Source organism: Centroberyx gerrardi, chromosome 18 (genome assembly GCF_048128805.1).
Source record: "Centroberyx gerrardi isolate f3 chromosome 18, fCenGer3.hap1.cur.20231027, whole genome shotgun sequence".
Taxonomy (NCBI): Eukaryota; Metazoa; Chordata; class Actinopteri; order Beryciformes; family Berycidae; genus Centroberyx; species Centroberyx gerrardi.
The window spans coordinates 2,429,684-2,454,883 of NC_136014.1; the positions used below are offsets into that span (position 1 = coordinate 2,429,684).

At 41.0% G+C, this 25,200-nt stretch overlaps 2 protein-coding genes across 5 annotated transcripts in view; both read left to right on the top strand.

The window, feature by feature from the left end:
• Window positions 1-25,200, top strand: part of cad (carbamoyl-phosphate synthetase 2, aspartate transcarbamylase, and dihydroorotase) — a 425,149-nt gene that overhangs the window by 48,258 nt on the left and 351,691 nt on the right. The gene's annotated exons all lie outside the window — the stretch shown is intronic.
• dnajc5ga (DnaJ (Hsp40) homolog, subfamily C, member 5 gamma a) lies at window positions 376-24,100 on the top strand. 3 transcript variants are annotated; one of them, XM_071926049.2, is made up of 6 exons: window positions 376-515; window positions 12,945-13,072; window positions 14,102-14,315; window positions 16,128-16,284; window positions 19,059-19,267; window positions 23,971-24,033. In XM_071926049.2, exons 2-5 carry the CDS (start codon window positions 12,954-12,956, stop codon window positions 19,262-19,264), a joined length of 696 nt encoding a protein of 231 aa, XP_071782150.1. In that variant the 5' UTR covers window positions 376-515; window positions 12,945-12,953; the 3' UTR covers window positions 19,265-19,267; window positions 23,971-24,033. The 3 variants fall into 3 exon arrangements, with proteins under 3 accessions (XP_071782150.1, XP_071782167.1, XP_071782158.1); XM_071926057.2 differs by having other exon boundaries at window positions 398-515; window positions 12,942-13,072; XM_071926066.2 differs by lacking the exon at window positions 19,059-19,267 and having other exon boundaries at window positions 23,971-24,100.

Consider the following 25,200-nt stretch of genomic DNA (forward strand, 5'->3'; position numbering starts at 1 on the left):
AACTACTGAGCTGAGAAAAAATGTAACTGCAAGAGAGCAACTAACTTTTTGTCTCACAAACTGTTTTGCAGTTACAATTCCTCCGAGTATGGTTACATTTTTTTCTCAGTTCAGTTACGATTACTGTCTTGCAGTTACAATTCCTCGGAGTGCGGTTGCAGTACTAGTAAATTTAGCTCTATAAACAGCCACCCAAAACCGCTTTTGCTTCAGTGGCCAATTTATTTCCAACAAAGAGCATTTTAATCCGCGGCAATTCGATTTTTTTACTTTAGTGTTCGTAGGGGAGCCTGAAGGCAGCATCCGTCCTCATTTCCTGGAAGGAGGAAGCAGCCAATCAGAGGGTCTGTCCTCTGGCAGAGATAGCGGTACAGGAAGCAGCCCGGCGACCAGCAGGCTACTGGGAGGCTACTGGGTTATTCTGAGCCTTTAACTGGGAGTTTAGACATAGAAGTGGATGCCTCTATGATACAGCTAATCTCACAGCGAAATATACGGTGTTCAGTTTGCACAAGGTAAGATTTTGCTGAAGCGAGACCGTGTGTCGCCAGTGACAGATTTTGTGCTAGCATTACGTTAGCTACTGTAGCTAGCCCTGATGCGTGCCGTTCTCTCTTGTGTGGCGAGAACTGTACGATACAGTCTATTGAACAATCTGGCAATTTAAAGTAGCCTTGTTTATCGGCAAAGGTACATACCATATAAAGCATGACTCCACACATTTTCTGAAACGTTAGCAGCCACTCACCAGTTCGGCATACATACAGTACAACAAATAACTCTTATTTCGATAAACTTACAACTTTAAGTATTGGTTCGCGTGTTATTCCCACAGTTTTCCTCCACGAAAATACAACGTCGGTGGCAGTGGCGAGCGGTCTGAACCGATACTAAAAGTTGAACTTTTATTGAGATAAGTGCTATATGGTGTAATGGGTGTATGCCGAATTGAACATTTGGTCCTAGTGATACATGCAAGGCCTTGGATGATATTTTACTAGGTATTTATGTTTGCTATTCAGCAAGGGCACAATAAAATGCCACATTTTGAAATGGGTGACGTTCTCTCCATACGAGAGAGAGCGGCAACCTGTATGCGACGGGCCAGCACTAGCCAGTACTAGCTGACATTTTCTAGATACATGTATTTGTGAGGCTTGCCTTGAATAAATGCTTTTGGCAGTAGCAGGTGCCAATTTGTGTTTAGCTATCTAGGCAGGTAGCTCACAGCACTAGACTAGCATTCGGTCAGAAAGAAAAATAACGTACTACGGCTCTGTGGGCTTGGAGAAATTAGCAGATTTCAGTGAAATCTTAAAAATGTGGCCGATACAATTCATTCTTCAGTGGTTAAAGACGGAATGTAAAAATGGAAAGTAATTCTCCATGTACAGAGAGATTAGCAAAGGATTACAGCTCCACAAGGACACACAGACGACAAACACGGCATTTCTTCCTTCTAGCACATTACCGGTGCTATACCCGACCGGTGTACCAAACCAGCAGTTTGTGTTGTGTGTTTAATTGTAATGGTGTGTACAGTTCCGTTGTAACTAGCTGGACACGAAAGCTGTCTCTTTGTTTAGTTACACAATTGAGACTTAAGGTACATCTTAATTAGTAGAGCGTAAAGGAACCACTAACCGAAACATTATCACAGTGACGTGTTCACCTTATGTGGCCAATAACATGCGTGCCAACTGCCAAAATCAATTTCTTGTGCCGAAAATAACGGTCGACTTATCTTGGTCTCCTGTCTATTGTAAACCCGACTTGCCTTGTTCTCGCCTCCTATTGGATGATTGCATTGATGTTATGTTTTTCTCCCCAGAACTGCAAACAATTTAAGGGATTTCACCTGTATAAACGTGTATGTAATGGTCCTGTTAGAGTCCTAATGGACTCTGTTTGCTCTGGCCTCAGTCTTGACTTGGACTAGACCCCCTGATTTTGACTAGACTAGACTAGACCTGGTCTTATTAAATAGATAAACCGTCTTGTACAGTGCAGTTCTGAGATAGTTCCGAGATCAAACATTTGAAGTACCAGCTGGCAAAACTGTTATGTACTTTATATCTTTTTAAATATTTGACACCACACAAGCATAAAGTAACATTCAAAAATCATGAATATGTGGATAACTCATTTTTTTTTTATATCAGATACAACCTTATTACTCCAAGCTCATAATATCCCAATCCCAGCAGCTATATTCCACTGTTTCTTTGCCATCTGTTATGTGGCTGCATTTGGTTGTGTGTGTGTGCAGGACCGAGGCAGAGGTCAAAGGTCAAAGGTTCAACATGGCAGCAAGTCTCAGCTGTGAGGTATAGCAGCCCAATGCAATTTCAGCCAGGGCCAATATCGGCCTTTTATTAAAATTGCATCTGGTCCAGTCTGATATGACGGACATGATGCAGTTTGATTGATTATATATTTATTGTAGATTTGATCAATACTACACTGGTTGTCTATGGGAAGACCTTAACCTGAAGTGATTCTAATGGGAGATTTGATCAGATTCCACATAAGTATGCATGAATGTTATTTTAATTCTTACTGCTGTTGTTGTTATTATTATAATCCAGTGTTTCAGTGGAGAGGTTTAATCTTTTAGTCATGGTAATTTAGTCATTGTCTAAATGCTGTTTCAGAGGCTTTTCCCACCATGACAAGAATACATTCTGGGGGAAACACTGAATACTTCATTTGCAGTTACAATAATACTTTATGGGTTTTTTTTGGTCATGACAATAATTTGACATTTAAAAATATTGAATATCAGCACAAAATAGAGACTCTCAGTAGTTTTAGTCCAGAAATGTCAGCATCAGCCTTCAAAAACGTGGTTGAATCTTTGTTTCAAGCTGTTAATTCATGGAAAGATTATTTTCCATTTTGGGTGTCGGTTGTCTGAACTCATGTCGGTGCCAGGTTTTTACCTCTTGGATCAAATCAAAGGGTAAGCCAAGGCCAAACTGTTGTCAGAAGGCTTCTTTCAGTTGGAATGCCCCCACTGCAATGCAACCTAATGTCCTGTGGGGAAAAAAATGTCTTCAAATACGAGCTTCAGGACCCAGGATACTGGGACAGTATTTTGTGCTGATATTCAATATCTTTAAATTTGACAATTTTCATGCAAAAAATGGCAATAAACCAATAATAATAAAGCATACTCATGTATAATTGTATGGAATCTGATCATAATGTTTAATTAAAATCAATTTAAGCTAAGTGCTTCCCATAGAACAGTGTAGTCTTGATCAATTCTACAATAAATATGTAATCAATCAAACTGCATCATATCCGTTATATCAGAATGGACCAGATCCCATTTTTAATAAAATGCCAATATCAGCCACAAATATCGGTCTGACCCTAAATGCACACACACTTTGCCTCTCTCATTCTCTACTTCTCTCTCTCTCAGCTGACAGCTTTTCGGTTAAAATCATGATGAATAGTGGCTAAAGTTAGATCAATGCCTGCACTTCATAAGCCTTGGAGTAGAGGAGGGCTAGCAGTCAAAAATAGCTGCAAACAGACAAAAGACTCCTCAGTCTCTCCTTATCTCTCTCTCTGTCTCTCTGGTTATCAGTGACTGGTGCTGGTGCTGCGTTGGGCTTCATCTCCCTATCACAGAAACGTCTGTTTTCGTTGGCATGACGAACGAGTCGCATTTGCATACAGGACAGTTTGAAAGTCTTTTCGGTTCGTACCACAACTGAACTGCGATTAGCTAATTAGCGTAATAGACCGGGCTTGCTGATGCAGTGATTTTGGTATGTCGGTAATCGCGGTGTCTTTCATTTCTCTCCAAGTTGCATTTATTATCTTTTGTTCTTTCTGTTAGATGTGCAGCAATAATATGCTGACCTTTGACCTGCACTGCTCTTACTTTGAACATACCCCATAATGCTGTAACTCATATTTTCATTCACACACTTCCATATAATGTTCTATACATATTGGAATTGTTGGTTGGGTTATCTTTAATACCCCCCATTTGCTCTATTTTCATGTCTTTCCTTGGTGTATCCCAATTTGTCCTTGCAGATTATTAGTTGTCTTTAGTTGTCTTATCGTTCCTTTATGTCCAGGGGTCATCTCATTGTCCTTTACCTGACCTCTTTAACCCATGTCAAATAGCATAGACAGAGCCACTTGTCTCACTCAGTGCAGATATAATCAGTTGGTGCAAGCAGGGACTGTTAGTTACCATTAAGCCCAAATGCTTAAACATCTTAATGTGTTGTTGGTGTGTAAAGGGTTTTCCCTCACTATCAGAGTGGTGGGTTTGCACAGTTGAGGGAATAGAAGTCTCTCTGTGATCACACAGCAACATATAGAAACAAAGATGAGGCTATTAAGACTCTATTCAGTAACCTGTGCATTGGAAAACCACTGAACTCGTTCAAATAACTTGTGTATAAGGAAAAGGATACAAAATATATGATACTTTGATTTAGGAGGTCAAAAAAACAAGTGAAATCTAGCTTAGTGCAAGCTCCAAATAATGTAATAAAATGAAATCGCCAATAATCAGCATTCCCACTCGAATTTTGAAAAGTATGTTATGTTCCAGACAGGGAGAGTCAGGTTCTCTGATAGATGTCTCTGCAGAACTCAAGGAATATAGCGGAATGTATTTTCCAACTTATTTCACACATTTATTGCGTTAGATGGCTTTCAGCCCAAACTGTAATGGAAACCATGTTCACCCCTTTAGGAAAAAACAGCATTGACAAACCAGGAGGGAAGAACATTTTTAGTTTATGGAAAGGCTTCGACTTCATTATGGAAAGTCATGGAAAACGCTTAATAAACACTAAATCAAACAGTCTAATGTTGTAAAATGACAACTTACTAGGGTTGGGCGATGCAGATTTTTTTCAAATTGAGTGGTCGCTCAGCGCTATAGGACCAAGGAACCTGAACTTGAAGTGAATGGAATCTTAACCCAAGATCATGATATGATAGCAAGCACTTTTAACAACTTTTTTATAAACTCAGTTGAGGAGCTAGCCCAAAGCTTCTCCTCCAGAACCATAGCATGTACCCCCATCAATGATGCCAAACCACTTTTTAGAATAACAGAAATATCTGAATCAGCAGTGGTAAACATCATGAGCTCTTTAAGAGAGTCAAAAGCAAAGGATGCTTATGGTTTGGATACCACATTTTTTTTTAAATCACATAAGGATGCCCTAGTCTGCCCTATTGCTCATCTGATTAATTTGTCAATTAAGCAAGGAATTTTCCCAAGCACCTGGAAGTCAGCTGTTGTAACACCCATTTTCAAGGCTGGAGACCAAACAACTGTGGGAAACTACAGACCCATCAGTATTTTACCTGTAGTGTCCAAGGTGGCCGAGAAATGCGTAGCAAAGCAGCTGACCGCTCACCTGAACATGGGCCATACCCCTCTGCACCCAATGCAATTCGGATTTCGCACCAACCGCTCAACAGAAACAGCCAACTGCTACTTTCTTGAAAGTGTAAAGTCAAAATTAGATGGTGGTGAAATAGGTGCAGTTTTTCTGGATTTAAAGAAGGCTTTTGATACTGTGAACCATGAGGTACTCCTGTCAAAACGATCCTTTTTTAATTTCTCCACTGATGCCATTAAATGGATGAATTAATATCTAACAAACAGGAAGCAAAATGTGCGTATTGGCAATACTCGATCAACATACCTTAACTGTAACATTGGTGTTCCTCAAGGATCAATACTGGGCCCTATTTTGTTCAGCTTGTATATTAATGACCTGCCTTTAGTCTGCCCATCTGTCAACAAACAAATGTATGCTGATGACACAGTTCTTTATGTAGGCTACATGCTAAAAACAAACAACAAGCTGCAAACAAATTAACTGCAGCCATGGTACATGTATCTGATTGGTTAAGCAATTCATGTTTACACCTGAACATAAACAAAACTGTCTATATGTTTTTCTCACGGAAACCTACAGAGACTCACCAACCTGATGTTTTTGTTAAAGGAGAAAAGCTCAAGGTGGTGTCTGATTTTAAATACCTTAGAATCATTTTAGATTTGAATCTGTCGTTTAAAAAGCATGTTAAAAAGGTGGCCAGTACTATCAAATTCAACCTGGCTAACTTTAGGCATATAAGGCCATACCTAACAACAGAGGCAGCCAGCCTCTTTATGCATGCTATGATCTTCTCCCACATAACATACTGTGTTACAAGCTGGTCACAAGCAAGCATGACAACGCTGAAACCAATGGAGTCCCTTTACAAACAGACACTAAAAACACTTGACCGAAGGGCCAATAGCTATCACCATTGCCATATAGTACAAAAGTACAATTTATTTAATTTTGATAGTTTCAAACATTTTGCAGATGCTTGCCTCAGCTTTAAGGTCTTACATGGGCTTGCACCTCCCCCGATGAGTCAGTTTATAATGCAGAAGGATAATAGCAGCAGGGCAACAAGGGCAACTACCAGAGGGGACTGTGTCGTACAATACAGACGTAGCAAGTTTGGGCAAACAATCTTCTCAGTCGGAGCCACCCACTACTGGAATAGTCTTCCTATTGAATTAAGAGGGAGCACTAATTGCCTAACCTTTAAACATAAACTTAAGAGATGGCTTAAAGCAAACCAAACTTGCAATCATGAGTAATCATACTACCTCATCTCTGGCACTGCCTTTACATACTCTCATTGTTTTTACATATGTCTGTTACTTTTGTAATGTATTTATGTATTGTATTGTATTGTATTGTGTCATACTGTAGTGCTTGCTGAAGCATTGTATTGATAACATTAGACCACTAATTTGTAATAACCTGCCCAGGGACTACAGATGAAAATTAGCTCATTAGCTAACTCTGGCACATTTACATTGATGTGGAAACTGAAATGTTGATTAATGTGCACTGTCCCTGGTAAATAAATAAATAGAACATGGACTGACTTCCACTTACTTGTTGATTGTGTTGCTCAAAGTGTGGAAGCACGGACAGTTTATGTATCATAGATCCAAAACAGCTGAAAAACAGCCAGCAAATCGTAGCTACAACACTATCTGTTATTTATATATACATATATATATATATATATATATATATATATATATATATATATATATATATATATATATTTATTTTTGTCTCTCTCTGTTTCTCACACATAGGTTGTCTCTCAGACCTAGACAACTTATTGTGTACTTTGAAGGTATCTAATTGGGAGTCTCAGGAGTATCTTAAGTGTTTTTCCTCTCTCAGCTCCCACGCCTCTAACTGATAGCACTGTAGCACCATGGGAAACGCACACAAACTGCCTCAGCAATGTTAGGGTAATTAGATTGACACTATGAATTCAGGTTCAAAGATACTGTCAATTCATGTAATTTATTTCCATGATTGACATGATTAACTGAGTGATTGGGAGGCTAAATGATCAAGTTACAGAGTCCAATATCTTAATCTTAAAAGGTAATTAACTACTCAATATACCCTTTTCTACTGTGACATGGACCAACCTGAGAATAGCCAACCTTGAGTGTAAAGATATGGTAAAGGCTGATAACGATATTTTTTGAGTTTCTAATAGCAGATATTTTGTCCCAAAATTCAATATCTTTAAAATTGACCATTTTCATGCCAGAAAATTCCAAGTATTCAGTGTTTCTGCCAGAATTGTATTCCTGTCCGTGTGGAAAATCCTCTGAAACAGATCATCATGGAACACTAAAACTCATTGAAAGTCAGGATAATAATAAAACACATTCATACATACTGTACTTGTGTGGAATCCCATTAAAATTTGGCATTAGAATCAGTTCCTATTAAAGATCAGAATAAAGATTCTGTGTATTTTTGTCATGTTACAGTATATCATTAGTGGCTTGGCTTAGTCCCAGTAATTTCCACTAGGTTTGGGGTAGGGATGGGACAATATATAGAAATTCAATATATCGCAATGCAAAAATATAACAATATATCATGGGGCAGAAAAATTAATCATGATATTAGTTCCATGTTATTCCATGTTATTAGGCCAAAGCCTAGCTGTGGGCTTGTGTGAAATGCTGGTATATTTTTGCTGTGGTTAGGTTGTCCTACTCTCACAGCCTTTTCCAAAGGTCAAGAACCATCACAGGGAGGTTGAGTGTTATGAATCCACCAGCCACAGAAAAGTTAGCTCCTTCCTGACTGCATTGAGTTGGCGATTATAATGTTTACCTGGCACAAAGATACTCTCCCAGCTGGTCTTCCTTGTGACTAGCTTCCCAGATAAATAGACAGTATGCAAACAGGCCCTGCCCTAATAGTCAGTATGGGTGTTATCTACTTCCCTCTACTAGATACCAGAGGTTCCTTTGGTGTATCTCTGTGTCTGTGCTTGTATGTCTGCTTCATTCTTTGAAAGAAGCCCTCTAAATAAATCCTGTGGGTAGTTGTCTGGAAATGTTACATATTTCATGTGTGAAAGCAATTTATGACACCTTGTCTATTTTATGCAGCCAACAAAACCGATGTGGTTTTGCATTCTGAGCTCATGGTCTGTAGGCCCATGTTTGTTTTCCCATACGTCAGACGCTGGGTTTCCCTTACCAGGCTTACGATTGCTCTTGTCAACAGCCTTCCTGCATGGAGAGGGTTCAGTCATCAGGCACAGCTACCTCAAGGATGATATGGTGGTTGTGATCCCGACTAATGCTGCATTCATGTCATATGCAAAACATGGTAGATACCAGTTTCCATTAGGAGATACTGTTCACCTCGGCTTTCAGATGGTAAATACTACTAGAAAATACTGTTCACCTCAGCTTTCAGATGGTAAATACTACTGAACTCGGGGTTTGGAGATGGACCTTGGTTTCTCCAAATTCTTGAATTCTGATGTCACCAAGAAGGAAATCCCTGTAGTCAAGCGTAGGGAATGATATGTTCATTCGCGTACCATGTAAAGAAGAAGAGAAGAATACATTCCAGCAACACTTGCAGTGCTGAGAACAAATATTTATTAGTTAAACCAACCCATTTCGGCTCGTGGTCAAACCTTGACAAATATTTGTTCTATTTGTTCTCTTGTTGTTAGGCAATATTTATTTCATTACAGATACTCATGTCTGTGAATAAGAGGTCCACTTTTGTCTTAAGTAGGATGTTTGTGGGTAGTGCGGGTAGCAAAAGCGCAGTACAGAGGAAAACTAGAGGGGAAGATGAAAAGCAGAGTCAGTAAAAAGGTGTGGCAGAGTCTATAGTAGATCATTACAGATGTTAAAAAGAAAAGGGAAGTGTTTGATGATGATCCAGAATTGCCTAACAGATTGATTGTTCTACTGTAGGTTTTTATGTGCGCTGTCCCCACCTTTTATTACTGATGAACATGAGGTTAGGCAACTAGATGAATCTGTATACAGGAGGGAGGTCTCTAAACTGATGCGACCAGAACAACCTGCAGCTAAACATGAAGAAAACTAAGGAGGTTGTCATTGATTTTAGGCGGGTGGAAACGGAAGTACACCCACTCAAAACTGACTGTGAGGCAGTAGAATCTTGGTGTGCCATGGTTCAGTTTTATAGGTCAGTCACTGAAAGTGTGTTAACCTTTTATATGGCTGTGGTATGGTAGTTTGACCTCCCTGGAGAGGAAACAACTGGAGTTCTGGTCATTCCCTAACAGCCTTTGGTTGTAATGGCAATAAAGTTGACTTGACTTTATAAGGAGACAGATTTTGACATCTGATAGCCAACAGTTCCTCATGCTCGGAAAGCCTAGTGCTGGGTATCGAAATGACAACAAAACAAAACGGGAACTGATAAAGCAAAGTCTGGACTTTTGCTCATGTTCAGTTATTCCTTCATGTGTTCTTAAAGTCCCCATGAAATGAACTCCATTACCTTTACTTCCTGGAAAACGGTGCATCTTTAATGTTGACCCCATGCTGCACCAGGAGGCATAAATAAAAATTCCAACCAATAAAACAATCAGATTTTTTAACAATCCCGCCCCTCCCATCAAATAACACTGCCTTTCTCTTCCTGACTGATAATTCCATTGGTTTACACTTTTGAATGGTCCCTCTCTGCATTATGTCCCGCCCCAACATCCTGTTTCAACATGAAATACGTCACATCAAGGAAGTAAAGATGCAGTTTCATGGGTTCTTTTAAATGGTACGAACACTAGAGAAGAAGAGCGCAGACAAGTCCATCGTGCTTAGCTAAAGTTACAGGGACTGGAATTGGATTTGTTTTGACCTCCCCATGTCGTACGTCTTATATTTACAAGAACCTGGTTTGGTGTAATTAACTTACCTAAACGAACCAAATACAACAAAGTCAAATTTTCCACTATGGTTCAGACCAAAGAAAACAAACTGTAGGTGTGATTGCCTCTATCTGACCCAGGACTGTATCCCTCTGTCTGTACCATATGAGAGTATATGTCGGTGGATACTTGTTTCCCCAGTGTGTGTGGTGTGTATGTCTATGTAGAGTTGTCTAGCCCTATCGTCCAACCAGGAGATTGGCCCTCTGTGACATGGACTTGGACAGGGTAATCTGTGAGATCAGCAAAACGTAATCTTCTTTAACCAACAACCAGGACAGCATTACTTGTGTGGCTGAGTAGCCGTGCTTTGATAGAAATGCCTGGGGATGTTGTAATCGCCAGCCACTGTTTGCAGGCTATTGTGTGTTCCCATAAATCCTCTCCTCCAGTTATTTCCAGGGGGGCGGGGGGATGTTTGGGTGCTGCCCCGCACAATCACAGCCTTGTACCATTGGCCACTGGCCAGCTCCACTTAAGCCGTTGAGTCTTGCTCAAGGGCACATCAACGATAGTTGCACAGGGCAAGCACTTCGGGCTCACTTCCCTCACTTAGAGTTCCCAGCCAGTCTGAGTTGAATTGGCTTCCATTTACAAGCTGGCCTGCAGTCGCAAGTGGTAGTGTCAGATGGCTCAGCATTTGATTGACTTTCTATTACCCACTTAAAGTAATAATCTGTCACATTCTCATATAAATAAATGTCCGTTTTGCTACCCTCTCTGTTTACTCTTGCTGATATGATAGTGATAGTGATTCAACCTATTCCCAGTTCATGAAAGTTTTTCCATTTGCTGTGCTACACACCCGCTGTTTGGCAGCTCTTTCCTGGGAAAAATCCTCTGGCACACAGGAAGTGATGTGTTTTACATTTCCGGTTTGTTTGGAATAAATAGAACAAGAACTGGCTAGTTAGCATGAGCAGTGATCGCAGCCTCAGCTGAACAGACAAAGAAAAGAGCGCCACCTATAGAAACTCAAACTTCATCAACAGAAAATCGAAGGAAAAAGATGTCACACTATTTGATTGACAGGTGATCTCTGGGAAGTGCAGTGCAGAAACACCACAGCAATGAGCGCTTAGCTCCAAAGATAGAGACAAAAAAGAAAACAAAACAGGAACTCATAAAATAACTAGATAAGAGATTCTTATCACAGTGTTTTGTTACTATTGTTAGGTGTTAATATTCTTAGTATTAACCATATTGTAGTAGGTCATATTGAACTGTGCCAGACACATAGAGCTGCAGAGTAGAATGAGAGAGCATGATTAATTTAAATAGAGATTGTGTCTAGCGTTGTCAAAGTAGGGTCCTTGAGGGGCTTCCATGGGTCCTTGTAATCCAACTGAAATACAACTGGTTGATATGGTAATTAACAGTGTAATCCTGGGTTGGCAGATTAACACAGGAGGAGGGATAGAACTCTGGATATAGACTGTGTTTTGGAACAGTTGAATACAACACACCATAGTTGTACTAAAATTCATTTAGCACTTCAAGGAATATAACAGAATTTGTTTGTGTTTCACACATTCATTGCGTTAGATGGTTTTCAACCCAACTGGAGTGGAAATCAGACTGAAAAACAACATTAACAAACCAGGAGGGAAGAAAGTTTTTGGTCATGGAAGCGCTTTGACTTGTCTTTGGTTGTGTTGTTTTTGCACGACAGAAATTGGTGTTGTGCTAGCTTTAGACTATCTGGATTGTGGACTAGAAGTTCCAGCCTGTTGATAGTTGATCATCTTGTCACCTTAGTACTGCTAAATCCAAAGCACATTCTGCAGATCATGCATATAAGCTGTAAATTCACATATTTGTTTTCTTCTTATTCCCATATTCTCTCATTGGTGTATATCGCATATATTGATAATTTCTCACTTATTTCACATATGTAATGTATTAGTATATTTTCATATCGTCCATTTGCTAATTCATATTTTTTCATACTTTCCATACATTTCTACCTAATATTTTCTTAAAATGTTAGAATTGTCTGTTGTGTTATGTTTAATACCCCCAATTGCTCTATTCTTATTTATATTCTCTTTTTCCTTGTTGCATCCTATTATTTTGCTGCTGCAACAACTCAATTTGTGGAGCCTTTAAGTCTCATCTTATCCTAAATGTAAAACACATTTTGTTGCTACACTGGAGTGCAGCACATCCAGACAGGCCCCCCAGCTACTGTAAATAACATGGGTGACTTTCTACAAACTGCCTAGGAACACAAAAAACTTATGAATAAAAGAGTCTGGTCTAAGGCATGAGTTAATAGAGATATCTTACTTTTGCCCCTGCAGGGCTAGGAATCTGTCTCTGAAACACTGTCCTCTGTATTAGATGACTTGATCTTCTTCAATCGTGCATAAGCCGGGCTGCTCCTTTGGCAAATAACATAATGGTGGGATGGAAAACCACACTATTTAAGGGTGGTTGTTACAGTCGCTACGGCTTAGTCTCTGCTGGGTGTGTACAGTGTGCTGAATCTTGCAACATGGCAATGGGCTGCAATTCTTGATCTCTAAACCCTAACCAACACCATAAGATGCGTGTGGTGGTGTGGAAAATCCATATCCACTTTTCACTGTTTTTTTTTAACATTTTTTTTATTTATTTTATTTTGATAGCAGAGGTGAGCCATGACTGAGCCAAACTCCAACCGTCCCCAGAGGAAGATGTCCACCGCTGGGGAGGGTCTGTACAAGGTGCTAGGGCTGGAGAAAGGATCCTCAGCCGAGGACATCAAGAAGGCATACAGGTAAACAGGCTTTCAGTCTCAACATCTCTCAGCGTTTGGCGAAAGAAGTAATAAGATGAAGATTATCATTAAAACCTTGAAATATCTTCGAAAACATGTCTCTAGATCACACAGCACAATACTTGAGTAGGCACAAACATGTTTATTCTGCATCATCCAGGACTCAAACTCACAACCTTTGACAACAACAGCAAGTCATGAGCCTGTTGAGCTATCTGAGAAGTGGTTTGGCTAGTGGTTGTTTCACACTGTGACTAATGCAACCACCAGGGTACACGATAACAACTGTCCATCCATATGTGCATACTTTATCCAGACAATATAGAAAGATTCAATGCTCCATAAGTGAAAATGTAATTTTACATGATACCCAAGATGCCACAGATGTGACATTCTCACTCTTTGTTTAACGTTCAGATGCCGTACAGCAGCTTTTAGCCACTAAACTAAACTTAAAATATCAATTACTAATCTGATGTGAAAATTCTCCTCCTCATTCTGCTATTGTAGCAGGTTATTTTCAGGTAATTTTGTTTTTGTTTAGTGATGTTCACCCCCAACTACTTAAAATTTATTATACAATTATATTGTGTTCTCTAAGGCATTATGCCAAATGCCTCAGCTGTTTTTAAAAGTAATGCTGAGACAAACGTAACAGTAAGTAGCAATGTCTTTCTTGAGTAATAAAACAAAGTTAACTCTACTAAAGCTGCATGTAGTCTTTTCACCCATGACAGCTGTGGCTCAGGAGGTAGAGCGGGTCGTCCACTAATCAGAAGGTCCCCGGCTCCTCCAGTCCGCATGTCGAAGTGTCCTTGGGCAAGATACTGAACCCTAAATTGCTCCCGATGGTTGCGCCAGCACCCTGCGTGGTAGCTTGCCGCCATCGGTGAATGTGTGTGTGAATGGGTGAATGTAGGCATTGTTGTAAAGCGCTTTGAGTGGTCGGTAGACTAGAAATGCGCTATATAAATGCAGTCCATTTACCATTTACCATTTTCTGTGCGGTTCTCCCTTCTCACCCGTCAGGAAGCTAGCATTGAAATACCACCCAGATAAGAACCCGGACAACCCGGAGGCAGCGGAGAAGTTCAAGGAGATCAACAACGCCAACTCCATCCTGAATGATGAGACCAAGAGGAAGATCTATGACGAGTACGGCTCCATGGGCCTCTACGTCTCCGAACAGTTCGGAGAGGAGAGTGTCAAATACTACTTCCTCATGTCCAAATGGTGGTTTAAGGTAAGATGCGGGTTGCGCATTGGAGTTTGTGTGGTTACATCACCCGACACAAAGACCAACCAATAGCAGATTGCCAGTGCAGTAACCTACTTTTCACCATTAGATGTCAGGCTTCACCACAGATTTGGGTTTGGGGTTTAGTTACTCTTTAAACCTCTTACAGTTCATACAGTTCTTCCAGCGGCTTTCTTTCCCTTTCTGACATATCTAGTTTGCGATCCATTGTGCTTTGCGCATGTGCGTGGATGATCAGGGGGGTGTTTAATATACGATACATCATTTACATATTGATTTTCTTTGGCTTTCACCTGGGCCACCACGGACAATAACGCCATGCTAGTGTGTCTCTGCACCTCCAATTACCATGCCGCAAATTTTTCACTGTTACCGCTGAGTTTTATGAATATGGGCCTTAATGTTTTCTATCTGCCATTTCTGCCAAACCCGATACAATTAGCCTGCGGTGCATTTGAAAAGTCAGGTTGGGGGAAATTTGTTAATTACATGAGATCCCCACATGATACTAGTCCTGTGCGAATAGGGGCTTTAGTTATTGGGTGCCATGTGCCTATCTCCAAGACTGTTTTTGGTCTTTCATAGAAAGCTCTGTCTAATTTTCAAGCCAGCTATTTGATAACTCTGTCCGGAGTCTGATTGGATCAGAGAAATTCCCTCCTTGCTTTATCTTTTTCCCATCCTGTCTCATAATCCTCATCACCTTCATAATGAAACTGCTGCTACTGAAGATTGTGTGAAGTTATCCCTTTCTTCCATCCATCTATCTCTCATTCAGTCTGAGAGGTGGGCTGCCAGGTTGATTGTCATGTTGAATCTGAATCAGACAGAGTGTCTGGGTATGGTGGGTGTTGGTGATGCAGCCTTTGAAATGAGTTTTATTGCACTGATGCTTCGACCAAGGCCAACTGACGCATTCGCACCGAACAAAAACGTCAGCAGGCTTTCATCTGTACAGCATTGGGGCTATCTAGAGAAAAGAGAGACCAGAGAGAGGCTTATTTGAAGTAATGGATTTGGAGAGTGGAGTAATAGATGTGTGGGCATGGCACATAAATATGGTATTTGATGTGTTCTACGTAGGTTTGGCAGCCTTTAAAAGGAGAGCCTCGCAATGTAGAGAGGCATTAACCAGCCAGACCTGACAGTGGTGAACTTCTCTTTGACTTTTTACCGAGGCTGGTTCGTAACATACTGCGAGCGAATGGCCAACGGTATCGCTTTGGAAAATGTTTTGACGTGATCTGCAACAGAACGGGAATCGGATCGGCTTTCATTGCGGTCGCCGAGGTACAAATCGGGAACTGTCTATCGCCGGTGCAATGTGTCCAGGGAGGACGGGGGCACTGGACGACTGGAAGTGGCCGTCCTGGCCATGCAGCATGGAATGTGTGTCAAAGGTGCTGTCATCGTTTTGACGGGTTAACAACGCTAGCTAGCAAGTGCTAATTTGACAAAGAAGTACAGAAATCTGATGGCTGAAGTTTGTTGTTGACAAGTTTGTAGACCATCCACACATTGGTCAAGTTTCCCTGGTCGCTAAACTCTGTAGGAAATGAAAAGACTTTTGGTGACTTGTTGATTGTGTTGCTCACAGTGTGAATGCATGGAGAGAGTTTGATGGGGATAATACATTTGAACAATGTAACGGTAAGCTTTGATTTGACAGTCATATATAATATTTGTTTTTTGAAATGTGTGAGATCACGGCAGGTCCATGGGTGCCCTCTCTTTGCTCTTATATGGCTGGAGAATGTGTAAGTGTTTTAAAAAGTTGCCCCGTGTGTGTTCCTGCAGAGCCTGGTGTTGTGCTGTACATTGTTCTCCTGCTGCTGCTGTTGCTGCTGCTGCTGTTTCTGCTGTGGGAAGTGCAAGCCACCCGACGACGACGAAAACTACCAGTACGTCGACCCCGAAGACCTGGAGGCCCAGATCAAAGCCGAGCAGGACGGAGGTGAGAGGGCACTGGGATGGAGGGAGGGGGGTGTTGAGAGAGAGAGAGAGAGTATGAGTGTTTCAATAGTAATGGTTTAGGCTGTGTTCCCACTGTTCTGCTTTTCCAAACTAACGTTCATAAAATTGACATTGAATTTGCAACGGTATGAATATCAGCTTAATGCATCACAGCATCCGAAAGGAATCTCCTCGGGTGGCTGTTAGTTTACTGCCCATATACAATCAGTATATGAAGACCCAGCACTTTTTCTACAAAAAAGCAGAATAGTGTGAACAGGCCCATAAGAGAGCATGAGAGTTTGAGCAGTGATAATAGATAGGTTTGTTCTTCCTGGCATCGCTCCTCTTCTACAGTGACTCCACAGATGTCATATTTTCTGCCTGAACGAACGTAGTAGCTTCCTCTCTGAGAGGAGCAGGAGCAGCAGGAGGAGGAGGCACAACGACGGAGAGATGAGGAGGGAGGAGAGGCTCTGTGTGGGCGCAGCAGAGCACAGATGGGACCAGAGTAGGGTTCGTCCAATATGGGTTTTTGAAAGCCGCTCCCGATATTTTGGGATTGAAGCTTCCTATAGCCAATATTTCATGCAGATATTTTATATCTTAAAATTTGGCCATTTGGTCGCCCCTGTTCTGAGCTCCTTGTCTGATCTGCATAAAACGGTGATGTGTGTGAAATCCTCTTCATTGTCAGCCAGGCTCTTGAGAGATGTTTTCGCCCCGTTCACGCTGTGTCTGTTTGTCTGTTAGCAAGTCCAAAAGCTATGAACGGATTTGCATGAAACTTTGTGGAAAGTTTGGTCATGGGGCAGGGAAGAACTGATTAACATTTCACACTTCTTAAAAAGCCTAATTTGGACCCGAATGTCATGAGTAAATGTAGACCAATTTCTAAACTCCCATTTCTGTCTAAAGTTTTAGAGAAAATCGTTTACTCTCAGGTAACTGCTTTCTTAAATAACCGTACTATCTATGAAAAATTTCAATCTGGTGTCCAAGTCCATCATAGCACTGAAACTGCTCTGCATGAAGTTTCCAACAACATTCGCCTGAACTCTGATAATGGGGATTTTAGCTTCTTGACCGAATCTGCCTTCTACCAGCTCACAAATATTGTTAGACTTTGTCGGACGCCAAAAAAAAAACGTAATCTCATGTAGACTAGATTACTGCAGTGCTCTTTTCTCTGGCCTCCCTAAGAAATCAATCGACCGATAACAACTTATTCAAAATGCTTCTGCTCACATTCTTACTAGAACCAAGAAAAGAGAACACATTAGTCCTGTATTAGCCTGTCTGCATTGGCTGCCTGTAGGGATGTGAAGGACGTAAGGTAGTTAAAAGGTGTTGTTGGGGGAACCACTTAGGCAGATTGTAGCGTCTATGGTAGCGTTTGTCTTCAAAGTTTGTCGGTCATAGCAACAATATTGGAAAAAAACGTGTGGATTTGACTTATATTGACTTTTAATGAACTGAACAGGTTCTTCACTCAGCAGCATTTCAATTTGAGATCCTTGTTCCAACCTGTTTGTCAAGTGCAAAATCACCACTTCAGGGAAGTTCTGTGGTTATATAGTGGCCTATTTGAAAATGGTTACCATGTCAAGTGGCTCATATTGGTTTTAGATATTCTTCAGTAATGCCAGTTCTGATGAATGATTGTTGCCGGAGCTTATTAACATTAGAGAGCTCTCTCTTAGTGCCAGTTTGAATACTGACTGACTGTGGAAAGATCTCAGGATAAAGCACAATGGATGACACACACCAGCAACTGGTTTGGAGGTGAAGTGTTAGGCACATATATAATTTTAGAACCATATATAGTTGTTGGTCTTATTCCTCCACTCTTAAATTGTTCAGTGGAGACTTGATTCGATCTGTTGTCATCAATCTGCAGAGGAACAAATTAATCCTATTTTCTGGACTAAAACTGTAGATGTGTGCAGCACCTCTAGTCCATTACTGTAGTAAAATCCTTAAAGTGGCAGTATATTCACAAAGCAGTCAAACTTGCCTGAAATAGAAACACAGTTGAACCAATCATCTCATATTTATTTACACTGCACACCAGTAGGGGCGCATGGAAGTTAAACTGTAACCTACGCAAACTGGAAATAGTGGTGACAAAAACTCAGAACAACAACAATGCGGTGAAAGCGCAACAAAGGCTGCTGAGGGAATCTGAGGAATTAGATACCGTTTGATTGGTCATACAGCTATACATACAGATATCCTTCAACAAGCTCAGCAAGCTGAGCTGCAAACCATTAATTTAGAAGAGTTGACCACCAGATTTTGGCATGGAGATGGAAACAAAGGCAACAAACTGGAAAAGAAACTGGAGACGCTTTCCCACAAGGCAACACAACCAATCGTGATAATTTAGACCAATCACAGATGGTCACACAGTGGTGGCTGGTGTCTGAAGAATATAACTGGTTCGACCATATACACATCAGAGGCTGCACAGTGAGATGTACCACCAAGCCAGAAATTTATTCATATAGTGTCTTAAACGCAAAACGCATCACAAGGTTAAAAAACAATGCTAGAACAAGAAACTATCCAACCAGGGAAAAGGGAGTTCCTCAGGTTAGAGGCTGCAACAGCAAAAGACTCTGATCTCCTTTTAGTTTTAGTCTGGACCATGAAATGGCCAAGAGCCCCTGAACAGAACACCTAATGATCCAGCGATGTCTATTCATTATTACCTCACCGATGGATTTAGCATGCTCTTACGCTGCGGGCTGTTTTCATGTTCTAATCCAACAGGTAACACAGTAATCATAGTCCAGCCCGCATCTAGTCCGGGTTCAGAAGGCCCAGAAAGCCAGCCTGTGGCGCAGAGCCAGCCCATCCCTCTGCCCATGCCCATGGCCATGCCTCCGCCTGAGCCGCAGCCTCAGGCCCAGTCGCCGACCTCAGCCGGTCCAGCCAGGGAAGAGCACCCCGGAGAGACACTACCGGAGTCAAAATGACTCGTAAGAACCGCCTCCTCTCTCGTTTGTGTGTCACTTCATCGGTGCACTCGTTTTGTCCCGTCTCAGAAGCCATCTTCGTCCTACGTGTCGCTCAGCCGTGTTTGTCGGCCGCCTGCCCGGCTGTGCTTGCTCGTGCGCCGCTTGTTCACTCATCCATAACAAACCGTTCATGCTCTGTCCATCACCACCGTCATGCATGTGTGTTTCAACATGCATCGTGTCGCACGTGAGTCGTGGTATGCCTGCATGTTTCTCCACGGTGAGCTTGTTGATTGTTGTCCGTTTGCTCCTTGTCAGTGTTACATGAAGTCAATGTACTGTGCTTGCTACAGATTCTCAGTGATGAAGTGAGCATGGCTGAATGAAATACTGTAGCTTCAGCCTTTTTTTGCCACACTGTTGGCACATCTTAAGGAATCTTGTTGATTATTTTTTAAGATTATGTTAATTTCCTTAGGGCAAAACATCTTCTTTTCCAAGGTGCATGAGTCAAAATGAACCAAAATAATGAAATACACTCTTAAAGAATAAATGACAGAGATAGTAAAACACAAGCGTTTTGTAATCGCCTTCATCACGGTTACAGTATTGTATATAATCTACAACTCTCCAAGAATCGCTGAATTGTTTCATTGTTAAGACCAATTCTTTACCTGAACTGTCATTGTCTAATGGCTGACTCTCTGCCAGGTCAAGTTTGTATATTTCTCTGAACAAAAGCCAATACAATGTAACCAGAGTGTAACACACACACACACACACATATACATGCACGTGGTCCAGAACACCATACACATAAGTATTAATCTCTTGTTAACTAGGGTTTAATCACACTGAAATATCGCATTACAGCAAATGGTGAGACTTATAATTATTTTTATTTATTTTATTTTGTGATCAAGTGTTGCAATTTTCCTTTTTGGTGTACCTGGTTTCCCTCAACCTGCCACTTCTTCTTCAGATAGTAATTTCCCAAATCTCCGGCTGTAGGTTGAATCACTATTGTGTTTTATCAATCAGTGATAGGGAGTAGCAAAACAGACATTTATTTATCTGAAAATGTTTATTTTAATTAGGAATGTACAAAATGGCAGCAGTAGCAGCAGTAGAACATGCTGATACAAAGAAACAAATCGAAACATTGTCCCCCACGAATGATGCAGGCCCCCCTTGGGCCAGTTGGTAACAAGATACATCATTCCTCCAAGCTGCATCAAATTTGAACCAGTGGTGAAGCACAGTTATTGTGTTTCAACGTTTGAAATTTTATCTTTTAATTATTGCGTCCCCTTCAAGCCAATTAGTAATTTTTTAAACACCATATTTTAAATGCAGTAGCAAAGTGCATCATCCACAAATATGTACACTTGTGAGAATATACAAAAAAATGTGGAAAATATATGCAGTATGAAATAAGTGAAAATTCTAGAAATATCAATATATAACAAATTAGAGGAACATAAAACAATATGTGAAATTACACCATATATACATTTCAAAAACATTACCTTTGTTCCATTGCTTCCGGGGAGAATCAGGGCTTCTGATGGACCTTGAAGTCTGAAAACATTCTAAAAGAATGTATCTAAATTTGAGGCCTTAAAAAGTATTAAATCCAGTTATTAGAGGTCTTATTTTTTAGATGAATCCAGAACAGGCTTAGTAGTACAATATGCATCTGCTTTACTAAACACAGTTGGCCTTCATGTCCCTTTACAATTGATTTTCTGGTGTGTGTTTTCTTATTCTGCCCATTTATAGTTTCACGGTATGGTTTTGCCAGCATTGTTTCCTTGTTTTGGTTGTTAAATTCAATTCCAGGTTGCATTAAAAAGGTCTTAAAAAGTCTTCAATTTGGCTTTCTAAAACCTGCAGATACCCTGCAGTGTTTCCTCTGTAATTTTATTTTTGTTATTTTATTTAAGACTAAATTACAATTTTAAGTTCACTTTCTCTAGCAGTGGTGGTAACTTCCTTGCTGTGGTGGTGCACAATTGCTAAATGAATACAGAGGAAACACTGCCCTGTACATGGTAGTTGTCTGACTTTGTCAGAGGAGGAATTAGATGTAAAGTTTGTGCTCTGTGTGCCCTGTTGTTTTGTTTCTCCACTGCATCCTGATGGATGGATGGATTGTATATGGATGATGTCCTGTCCTCGCACAGGAAAGTGACAGTGTGGATGAGCCTCAACTAGCAGGGGCAGGTAGGTCAGATACTGGGGATGCTCCTGGTTATCCGTCCAAATCCACAGTAGAGCATAGAACACCTGAGAACAGCACCATAGAAACTAGCATTAGACCGATATAGGTTTTTGAAGGCCAATATTACCTAAGGAGCAAAACATTCCACATATTTATGGCTGCAACCGCACACTCAAGACCGAGGACTTGGTGCAAAAGAATCCTTTTTATTTTAAGATCATAATGATCTATGTGTTTTGCTTATGAATCACTCAACTGGTAACACAATAAATCAGTGTTTCCAAAATACGATCAGCATCAAACAGCATACATACTAATATACACTAGAAATGTAAGCCCCCACCCATGGAAAAATACTTTTTTAAAGGTTACCATTAACTCACCAATTGTCAGGAACTTGTTCACATAATACATAATTGGACAAATCTCTACAAAAATGTTTCTAAATTTCCAAATTTTTTGTATTGGAAGGCACCACAGGTGAATAGGGCAAAAAAAAAACTTTTATCCTATCTGAATGAAATTTTATATGTTGAATATGGACAGAAATACAAATACTTTTTGTATTATGACTTTTTAAATTTTGTTATTAACATATTCACATTAAGTTCATCTTCATATAATCAAATGACACAATATACCACTCTGTCCCCTTAAATTTTGCACATTCCACATCATAAACAAATAAATCAAGTGAGATTTTCCACTGTCTTTTCCTGAGAATGCCCTAGGTACAGACATGTCGCAAAGTTGTACCGTAGGACGCAAAATTACAGCTTTGGCAGCCATCCCGGAAGTTCTCTGTTGGTAGGCATGCAGACTTGCCTGATACACCCACTCTTGCACTGACACTTAACCATCCAAAGGCTCTCTAATGTCCTGGTAACTAATCATGGGACACTAAAACTCTCCACTGAAACCCATACTAATGAAATTGTTTTAGGTGGGTTAGTTCCTTAAGGCAGTGTGAGGCAGATTTCATTGCAGGTTTTACAGACTGAGTAAAATCCTCTCACCACACTGGAATGATTTCTCTGGTCAGACATATAAAAACATATTCACTGGCTGTGGTCAAGGAGGAACCTCCTTCATCTGATCTCTAATAAGAGGCCAATATCAGCCCCTTATATCGGTCTAACCCTAAGAAGAAACGGTAGATCCAGTTTTGTGAGTAGTAAAAATGTTTAGGCATTCAGCTGATCCCAAAGATACTGTAGCTCCCCTGTTTTCCTAGCTGCCCTACCCACAACCCTTGCTAAGCTGACCTGTAGGCTCTTCTTTTAGCTCCATGTTCTCAGTCTGCTGCCTGGACTGCTCTTTGCCCTGGTCTTACCCCTAAAGTGCTATCTAATTTTAGACATTGAGCTCTGGCCCTGGCCTGGACTTTTATATGTCAGTAGCAGATTGACTGAAGCTCACTTGTAAACTTTTGGAATACTGTACTTTTACATATCAATTCAACTTGATGTAATTTGAAGAATAGCGGTAAAGGTTTCAGCCACGTGCTGAGGTAACAGGACGGAAAGAAGATGACTCCCACTAAAGAGCAACTTCTCCTGGAACTTAATATGACTATATGACAATACCATGGCAATGATTTGGCCATTAGAGAGTAAAGAAAGTACTACCAGTCATCATGAATTTTGGGTGAAGGTGAATAGCCCTACAGCTAAATGGTTCACCAGAGGAATTTGGTTCCCAGTGTCAGTAATGTGTGTTATTCCTTTGAAAGCGTAATGTCAGGCTGTGTGGATTACGTCGTTTCTGGCCACAACACACTTACAATGAGCTGAAAACAACAGCTCACTTACCATACCATCAGTACATACAGTATGTACATATGTACATGTTCAGCCACTGTATGTTGATACTTTATAAAGATTTATTCATTATCATAATGCAGTGTAGTGCTCTAAAAAATTTAAATTTAATCAGTTCTGACAACTGTACCAATTCTGGCTTAATGTACAACATAAATTAGTCCCTTATTATTCAGTTTTCATGGGGATTTTTTTTGTTTGTTTTTTTCAAAATACTATTGCTCAATATAATAATAATGGTTATGATGAACTTCATGATGTTTTGCAAATAAATGTACTTAAGTTAAAAGGGTATTTATTGAATAGGTCCTCACAATGATGGCATTTTGAAAATGCAATACCTTAAAATTAACCACTCAAACAAAATCAGATTTTAACAATGTCTCCGTTAAACATCTTAGATCATGTATGTATATAAATAAAGGAAAATTTGAATTCTGGAAGTACCAGTCCAGTTTCGCACCAGTAGCCACAGTTTGGAGGTGGCTGAAATGGAGACAAGGTGACCAGAATGACTCCGCTACTGGCTGCTTTTTACTTTTTCCTGCTGTTTGCTCACAACGCTGTATGTTAGGAACCGGTGTCCGTTTTTTGTAAATGTTACAGCCATTCCCTGATTGGTTTGCTCTTGAATCTCCCTGTCTCACCTCTGTTTGACATCTCCCTCCCTTCCCCTCCAGGCATTCGGGCCCCCATCGTGATCCAGCCACATTCAACCGCTGTCAGCGGCCCAGAGACTGACCAGCCCAAAGCCAGCCAGCCCATCCCCCTGCCCCAGCCCTGACCTACCTACCTGACCTCCTGCCCTGTCTACCCACTGGACAGCACCCCTAATGTGGGCACTGGAAGGCTCTTGGCCCCCTCCATGGAGCTCAAGTTATGGTGGTCTCTTCACACATTAACCAACTAGCCAGGCTATGACAGGCCTGGTTAATTGTCCATCATCCAACACTGACGACCCCCTGCCTTTTAGCTAACTGTTCCTCCATGGAGTCCCCTCTGACCTTCCAGCTTGCTAGCTAGCCCAGCCCGAGCAAGTTATGACCTGGCTAGTGGTCCAGTCATCCAGCGCTAGGCTAAGCATCAGTCATCCATGCCAGGACTCCTTACCTCCTTACAGTCATCCCATTCCAACCAGTAAGGATGTGACACTGGGCTGACAGGAAGACAGAGAAAGCAGCGGGGCATGAAGGCGCAAAACCCTCTAAGAAGACCAACATCTATCTATCCACCATCTGGACCAGGGCTGGAATGATCTCTCTTTGGTTCTTTCTCTCTCTCTCTCTCTCTCCCATCCCTCCCCATCTCCCTCTTTTTTGGGACTGTGTGTTTGTGACCAGGTGACAGTAAGTGTGAGTGTGGGACTGTCGGTCTAACTTCAGTCTGATTCCGAGTGCGTGGTCGTCGTTAACGGTCTGAGCCAAAACCCGGAGCTGAGGATTTACAGCATGGATCCGGAGCAAAGATGAGGCTTCCTTCCCCAATGTGCATGTGTTGTTGTCCGGATGCATGCCCCTACTGTACAGCATGTTAATACACACGCACACACACACACACACACACACACACACACAGAGGACTGCCTACCTCTACAGACCTGTGCAGACACTGGTTACACGCACTACATGCAAACACATACGCACACTCTCACTCACACCAGCCCCTCATGTCCATCCTGTGCCATCCTGTGCTGAAAAAGCCCCCAGAATAATCCATTGACTTTAACAGACAATGACCATACCAGTGAAGCCTGTGGATGAAAAAAGAAACTCAACATTGAACTTGTTTTTAACAGGAGAATGACGCATATTTCATTCTTCTTTGTCTGATTTGTATTATTGCGCTATTTATTTTGTTCCAGTCAGTTGTTTTGCTAGACCAAAGCCAACAGCTCCATGTAGCCAGCCAAA

What these genes read in the sequence shown, in the direction of transcription:
- dnajc5ga (XM_071926049.2), top strand. Translation starts at nt 12,954, where the DNA reads ATGACTGAGCCAAACTCCAACCGTCCCCAGAGGAAGATGTCCACCGCT. An exon ending in TGTCCAAATGGTGGTTTAAG is followed by an intron (nt 14,316 to 16,127) that starts GTAAGATGCGGG and finishes GTGTTCCTGCAG; the next exon opens with AGCCTGGTGTTGTGCTGTAC. An exon ending in CAAAGCCGAGCAGGACGGAG is followed by an intron (nt 16,285 to 19,058) that starts GTGAGAGGGCAC and finishes CTAATCCAACAG; the next exon opens with GTAACACAGTAATCATAGTC.